At 37.8% G+C, this 7,991-nt stretch overlaps 1 protein-coding gene across 1 annotated transcript; it reads left to right on the forward strand.

Moving 5' to 3' along the window:
• Window positions 1-415: 415 nt before the first annotated feature.
• LOC111894267 (uncharacterized) lies at window positions 416-5,530 on the forward strand. The gene is made up of 5 exons (XM_023890342.3): window positions 416-1,368; window positions 2,619-3,441; window positions 3,524-4,760; window positions 4,860-4,931; window positions 5,020-5,530. Exons 1-5 carry the CDS (start codon window positions 684-686, stop codon window positions 5,422-5,424), a joined length of 3,222 nt encoding a protein of 1,073 aa, XP_023746110.1. The 5' UTR covers window positions 416-683; the 3' UTR covers window positions 5,425-5,530.
• The last annotated feature ends 2,461 nt before the right edge of the window (window positions 5,531-7,991 follow it).

Below are 7,991 nucleotides of genomic sequence, written 5' to 3' on the forward strand. Positions count from 1 at the left end.
CAATTAAGACGATGGAACTTCTGTTGTCATCTGATTGGAAGCAGTGGAGGTGAAAGCAGACCAAACGAAGGACTAAACTTGCAAACCCTACAAAATTTTGTAGCAAAACGTTAAACCACATAAATAATACTATGTATAAGCAGCATAAGAATTAATATAATATATAATGTTTATTAAAATTAAAATTAAAATATATAATTCATCAAGAACAACCAACACAGAATGATTTAGTGATAATCATATAAAAGTTAAATTTAAAAAAAAAATCTTAATTTTAAATCTTACAAGCTTAAGCTTTCGAATGAAGTCATAGATATAACACAAATTATTACCATAATTATCAATTTTATTATATAAAGGGTATTTTCGTCCACTCACTGCTAATCATCGACTATACCCCAAATACCATTCACAAATAATATAACAAACGCCTCCCTTCTCTCTCTCAAAATTTCAGATTCCAATCGCATTGTTCCGTCTTCGCCCCTCTGCATCTCTCCGTCGATTTTTCTTCGATCGGATTTAATTGGATTCGCCGCCGACATCCCGAATCCAATTCTTCAGATTCCGGTTATTAGGGTTTTGGCCTGCCATCGACGGGAATACCTACCTAAGTCGATTTCGCGCAGGAAGTTAGGGTTTTGAAATTCGAATTTTGGAGGCGGTTTTTACATTTAGTTATTATGCCGAGAAGTTCGCGGAGCAAATCGCACAAGCAAAGCAAACATAGTTCGAAGGAAGCGGCGGCTGCGTCGACGGTGAGGGAGTACTCGGGTTCCGACGAGGATGTGAAGATGAAAGATAGGAGTAGTAATGGTGGTAAGGAAGATGGGGTTTCGTTTAGGATATCTAAAGATTCTTCAGTATCTGGAGAAAGACGGAAACATGTTAAAGATCTGTTCAGTAGTCATGGGAATGGGGATGTATCAGAGGAGTATACGACGTCTTCGAAGCGGAAGGAAGAGAAGAGTCATGGCGGTAGCGATAGGTGGAATGGTGGGAGTAGTGATGAGAAAGGTGTAGTTGTAAACATAGAGAATAAGGAGTTATTGAAGTCAAAGGATTTGTCGAAAGTTGTGGGTGAGTCGAAGAGCAAGAGTAGCCGGAGGCATGACGCTGAGAGTGCGAGTGTCGTGGTTTTGGAGAAGGATGAAAGCAAGAGCGGCAGTGGAAATAGAGGCGAAAAGAGAAAATCTGAGAAAGAATCTGCGAGAAAAGAGAGTAGTCAGCACAAAGAGAATAAGGAATCGAAGGATAAGGATCGTGGGTCTGACAGGGGAAGGAAAGCCCACACTGATAAACTTGAGGCCGAGGCATCAACGAAGCAAGTTGAAAATCAATCGAGCAAAAGAGGAAAAGAAAGTACTGGTAAGTAACTTTGTTATTTTGGTATGTTTGAGAACTAGTCCGTAGTAGGAAAGGTAAACAAAAGTCTTTTGCTTTTGCATATATATGCGTAATCGGTATGTGCGTTTTGGAACACTCTGTGCTTTACTGTGCATTGTATTTACATTACTCTTGCTGAATTTTCTTGAATTGAATTACCCTTACGTGGTGTATGCATAGCGTTGAGTGATTGGTGCTTCTCTTTTGCAGTAGAATGGGGAAAATATGACATTACTTACCTTCTCCCATGTACCATCATTTTATAATCGTCCCCATTGGCCCATTGTGTGTGCAACATTTTTTTACATTCATCTTTTGGATGTTATAATTTGTTGCTTAACATCATGCTCTAAAATGTATAGCGGCTCTTCAGCATTAATCTGGATTTTTCCAATCATCACAGGACTCCTTACCTTTGTAGAAGCTATACGGTTCTTGGCTTAAATTCATCAGTGCTGCACTTTCCTTGTTTTATGTCATACATCTCAAAAACAGTGAAAGAATCATTCTGGATATATACACCACATCTTTAGCTTTCTCTGTCAACACTACTTGAGTTGCACTTCATGTCGTCAGTTTAGTTTGGATTACTTCATAACTTGTGGGCTCTTAGGGGTCTCATCACATTTCACATTTAGACACTGCCTAGTTGCATCTATCATTTACATATCATCACATTCAGACTATTTTTTGGATATTCTTCTCACATGCCCACCACATCCTATCATATATGCCTTTTCTAGGTTGATAAACATATTTTGAAAATCCCTTTTCCGTTTCTTATACTCTCCACGAAGATGCTAATAATACTGTAAGACATAATGATAGATGGATCAGTATGGTGTAAACTAACATGTGTATATGCATACTGAAATTTCAATCAATCAACATAAAATTTTGTTCAATTAGAGTTTGCTTTTGGGGACGTTGTACCAACTGTAAACCCTTGTCTCAAGGCTGGAAATATCTAGATCATCTTGTGGGAACTGTTGTTAGTGATTCTTAGATAAGCTTACATTATAGGGTTGTGGCTCTATTTTGTCAAGAGTGTGCTTCAGAATTTATTTGTTGAGGTTCTTAATTCCACATGATTTGCAGAACAGGAAACAAAACACTAATTTTTATCGGCCAGTAGCCTTAATGCCTGATGTCTGACCATTAGTTATTACTTAATTTGAAGGACACCATTACTATTTACTAATGACTGTTGCTCTTTTTCCATCTTTTACCAGATTGGCCTATAGAAGAAGGGTTGAGAAACCCTGAGTTAGAGAAGGAGCTTGAGAAGCGGATGAGAAGAAGAGGAGAAGCTTCTAGTGACAAGGACAAATATCAAGATGACATGAAAGAAGGTGATGATAGGCGGCTGTCTGTTAAAAGACACAAGGATGAAGGACATGGGGAAGAGGGTGTTAGACAAAAAGACGAAAAACACCGAGGAGAAGATGATAGAAAGAATAGGGATGCGAAGCACCGAGGGGAAAGAGAAAGAGAAAGAGAAAGAGAAAGTGAAAGACATAGCAAACACAGGGATGCAGATAAAGATAAACACCGTGAAGATAAGTACAATGAAGATGGTCATAGAGACAGCAAATACAAAGATGACAAGTATGTTGAAAGTGGTGATAAAGAAGAACGAAGCAAACGCAAGCAAGATGATGAGAGAGAGTATAGACATAAGGAAGATAAGCATCGTGATGCAGATAGAGAGAAGAGATCAAGGGATTCCAAGTACAAAGACACACACACCTCAATTGAACCTGAAGCCAAACGTTTGAAGGATGATAATGTGTATGATGATCGAGCTTCCAGATATAAAGATGATAAAGATAGGAGAAGAGGTAATAATAATAATAATGATAAAGAAGAGGGTAGTGAGTATAGATCACGTAGCATGAAAGAACAATCAGAAAAAAGATCTGGTAGCAAAGTAGACTCAGCCTCTGAAAGGATAAGACCTTCTTCTCGTTATGCTGACATGGAAGTTACAGCCAGCCATAGCCACAGCCACAGCCACAGCCGTCGTAGGAGTTCCCCTTCTAGAGATCATCACAGGTAGTTTGATCATTTCCATCTCTTTATAATTTCTTGTGTTATTATAATATATAATATAATATATATATGTTGCATTTTTCAGGGTTTCAAAGCAGGAAGAAAACAAGCATAGCCATAGGGAGAGTGTGTATGAAGATAGAGGTCGGCATAATCATAATAATAGAGATTTCACTTCTGATAATAAGCTATCTTCCAGGTCAATGGAAAAAGTCAACGCGAAGGATGACATGGATAAATCCCCTTCATCTAGAAGAAGTGGTGATGAAGAGCCATTGGGGTCCAAGGATGCAAAGGAACATCATCATACTGTTAAGGAGACACATCCTGATAATGATTACTCACAAGTAGATGGAGACAATCTATCTGTTTCATCACCTTACACAAGAAGTTCTTCTCACTTCAGACCAGGATCTGATAGCCCATTTTTTGGTTCAACAGAAGATGATAGGAATAAGTCAAATAATAATAATAGCAATAACAACAATAATAATCGTTACAGGAGAATGGGTGGTGAGTCTAATAACAACATGAACATGAACATGAATATGAACATGAACAGAGGTCAAGGGAACTGGAAAAACGTCCCGAATTGGGGTTCACCAATGGCACCTGGTGGTTACCTTCCTTTCCAGCATGTCCCACCTCCCATGTTTCATCCTCTCATGCAGCAGTTCCCACCACCAATCTTTGGTAGACCACCACCCATGAAGTTAAACCCTGGTTTGCCTTACCATGTTCCTGACCATGGTCGACCTCTTCAATGGCGGGATGAATCGGTCCCACCACCATCAGCTGCAGCAGCTTTGCATGGATGGGATGCTGCAAATAATGCTGTGTTTGGTGATGAATCTCATTCTCATTTATATGGGAGGGTTGATTGGGACCGGAGAAACCAAATGGGTAACCGTGGGTGGGAGGTTAGTGGTGGTGGCGGTGACATGTGGAAGAATGCTGGTGGAGTAAATATGGATGTGCAGGTGCAATCTGGTTCTCAGAAAGCAAGTGATGAGATTGAGAATGAGCAGAATCAGAATCAGATGGATGTTCAGACCTCAACCTTTAATGGCAATGCTGTTGTTGTTCCTGAAGCTGAGAAAGTGACTGAAAGCCTTCAGATGTTTGAGGGTGTAAAGGAGGAGGAGGAGGAGGAGGAGGAGAATACAAGTCTTGTTTCGCAAAAAGTTTATCTTTCCAGGGTTGATGTATCTCAAGATCTTACCCAACCTGAGGTTTATCAACAGTGCACAAGTATGATCATGGAACCGTTGTTATCCACCACAGATGATGATGAATTTGACTGCAAGATATTGTTTTTGGAGGTAAATACTAAGAATAGTAAAGATGATGGATGGATGGATGGTTATACTTAGCCTTTTCAGTTAAATGTGAATTAAGTTTGTGTTTATGTTGTGTTGCAGGAGGTTGTAGAAGGCAATGTTAGCGATGGTGGTTTGGTGTTTGGTGGCATAATAAATGATTCTGTGTTTGAGGTTGGTGTTGTTGAAGAAGATTAAGTTTTTTTATTTTAAATATGGATTAATGGTGGTTTATTAATTAATTAATATGTTACTGGTGCAGAAAGCCATGTTTGTTTACAAGAAGCAAAAGGAAGAGTTGGATTCATTGAAGATTAAAGTTACAGAGGTAGTTCCAGCATGTGATGATGATGATGATGGTGGTGGAACTGGAAAGGAGGAAGGTGCTATGGAGATGAGTAAAGAATCTAAAATGGAAAAGGTTGAAGATACAAATCCTAATCCTGATGTGAATGAAGAAGGTAACGAGGCGAAGAACATGGAGGTGGATGATGTAAAGCAGGAAGCAGAGATGAGCATGGGGATGGAGAAAAGAGAAGAGAAGAATGGTTTGGATGTGGATGTGGATGTGGATGTGGGAGTGGGAGGAGAGTCAATTGAATTTGGGTCAAAAGTAAATCTAAGTCGGATACTTGACAACCATTCTCCTGAAAAAAGTACACATTGATGAGACATTTTTTTTTTCTTATATTATTTTGAGCTTTCTAATCCATCTCATCTATCATGGCTGCTTCTCTTTCTTTCATCAATAAAACTTGTTCCCTTCCCTTGTATTTATTTTAGCTTAGCTTATTAGCTTTGTCTGTGTAGTAGTAGTAGTAGTTGTTATTGTTGTTTCCTTTTATCCCCCCTTTCTTGGCAGGTAAATCTTGCAAGAAGCAACCAAGTTCTGACTTCTGACCAGGCATCAATTTTGCTGGTAAGCATTCTATTACTTACAAATCATTTCTGCTTATTATACTTACTTTTTCATCCTAAAAATAAATCTTCAGTGGAGTTTTTTTTTTAAAAAAAAAAAATACAAAATGGAAAAAGCTTCTTTAAAACATTAAATTGTTTAAATTACTTAAATAAATTTATAATTTATAAATAATAATAATAATAATAATAATAATAATACGAGAGGCCAAAAGATGACAAGACGTGACATTTGTACATGGGTGACAAGTGTCGAATATCTGAGCCAGAGAAAGGGAAATAACACACAAAACTGATAACTTAAAAGCTTATTATTGTTGGTCCCCAAGACAAGTTATGTGGGGAGATCCTCTTGGTCACACTTACAAGGTTACTTTTACCTATTGCTAAAAACAAAGTACAGTCAGCCAATCAGAACGTGACACATCATAATCATTTTTTTCAATCGAAATGGGACAAGTAATAATTTTATTATACGTATTTCATTAAGTTCCATAATAACCGTTGGCCGTAATATTTAATTATTTATTGGGTTTATATTCCCATCCAGATCCCCCGTAGATGCAAAATTCAGTGATTGGGTAAGGGTACAACTTGAAAATATATATTATTTACTGCGAAATATATAATTATAAATATTTTGAAGATGTATATAATAATTTCATCCAGTAAATTACAAGAATGGTCCCTGTGGTTTGGTGTAATTTTCGTTTCTATATTTTAACTTGGACCATTCTTGTATTTTGGTTTTGTTTTATTTTTAGTCCCTACCATACTTAAATTGACTATTTTATTATTAATGATATTTTCTTTAATACTCTTAAAACTTTTGTTGTCACATAAATTATTATTATCATATGAAGTAAGTTATTTAAGGGACTACACAAAACAACTCTAATACACCACCATACTTACTCATCCCTATCTAATCCCCCCCCCACCCCCCCCCCCCCCCCCCCCCCCCCCCCAAAAAAAAAAAAAAAAAAAAAAAAAGAACACCAATAGAAGATGACATATCAAGCAATCGTTCGTCGCTCAAGTCTGTCGAACTCTTCTTTTCCTTTCAGTTTATTTTTGCCATCGGAAACCTTTATTCTCTCCATCTTTGGGAAACCAGTCTTTTCACCAGGGTGAGCAAAGGTGCAGATAGTCTTAGGATTAACAAGTATACTTTTGGAATTGTAAGGGGGGAATCTTTGGGTTTTCTTGACCGAAATTGCTAGGAATCAAAGGGAAAGTCGGTCCAATCATGGGTTCTTAGGGATCAAAGTCATCATCTTGACCGAAGTTGAAAGGGGGAATTTGTAAAGGAGGGTTTCTTTAGGAAGGACTCTAAGGAAGTAATTTTGTTTCTTATGGAGTTGATGATACATATCCATGGATTGTTCAGATGGCAGGGTTGCAAGTTGATGATTGAGAAGCTTGCGAGGTAGGATGTTAAGGTCCTAGAAGGATTTCTTCTGACAAGGTTTTGTTGTCGGGCCGAAACTTATTGTCTTGTTCTACATAAACCATGATCCATTTCTCTATTTATTTTTGTGCAAATAGTGTGCATGTTAGGAGAGATGATTGACAGAAGAAGGCCGTGTAATCAAAGAGATGAAACAAATGGTTAAATTATGATCATATATTTTATTATAATCAGTTTTGGATAAATGGGGGAATGAACATGATGGGGTGGTGGAAAGTGGTGATGAATTTTCTGGAGGGAAGAGGTAGTGATTTTCTTTTTGGCCTTCTAGGAGCTGAGGATGAATTTTCTGGTGGGCGGAGGTAGTGATATTCTTATTGGCCTTTGAGGAGCCAAGGTTCCCGTTTGGGACCCGACAAATCCCCAGGCAAATAGTCGCTCCGTGAGTAACCTAAAGTCATCGCCGTTGAACCTCCATGGTTACAAAGGAGATTTTTTGATCTTCCGTGAAATAGAACTTGTGGGGGATGGATAAACGGAAGAGGTAGTGTGCGTTTAGTTAATACTTTACTTTATAGTGTAAATCACATCATTCGTTCCTCGTGCAGGTGCCAAAACGCACGTTTAGTTTCCATTTTAAAAAAATTATCTCGGATCGTCCATGAGTTTGTTTTTCTTTGCACGTTTAGTCCCTATTGACATGAAATGAATATTTTACTCTTAATTATTTCTTTTTCATTTTTTTATTTCTTTACCAATTTTAAATAAATAAAAAAAGAAAATAAAAGAAATATCTCCACCCTCCTTTTTCATTTCCCCAATTCCTGCAAGAAATATTAGACACTACCGCTTATCACCGCCAACACCTCCCTCCAACCAAACCCTAATCTAAAAAGTAAAAACCT

Source organism: Lactuca sativa, chromosome 3 (assembly GCF_002870075.4).
Source record: "Lactuca sativa cultivar Salinas chromosome 3, Lsat_Salinas_v11, whole genome shotgun sequence".
Classification (NCBI taxonomy): domain Eukaryota; kingdom Viridiplantae; phylum Streptophyta; class Magnoliopsida; order Asterales; family Asteraceae; genus Lactuca; species Lactuca sativa.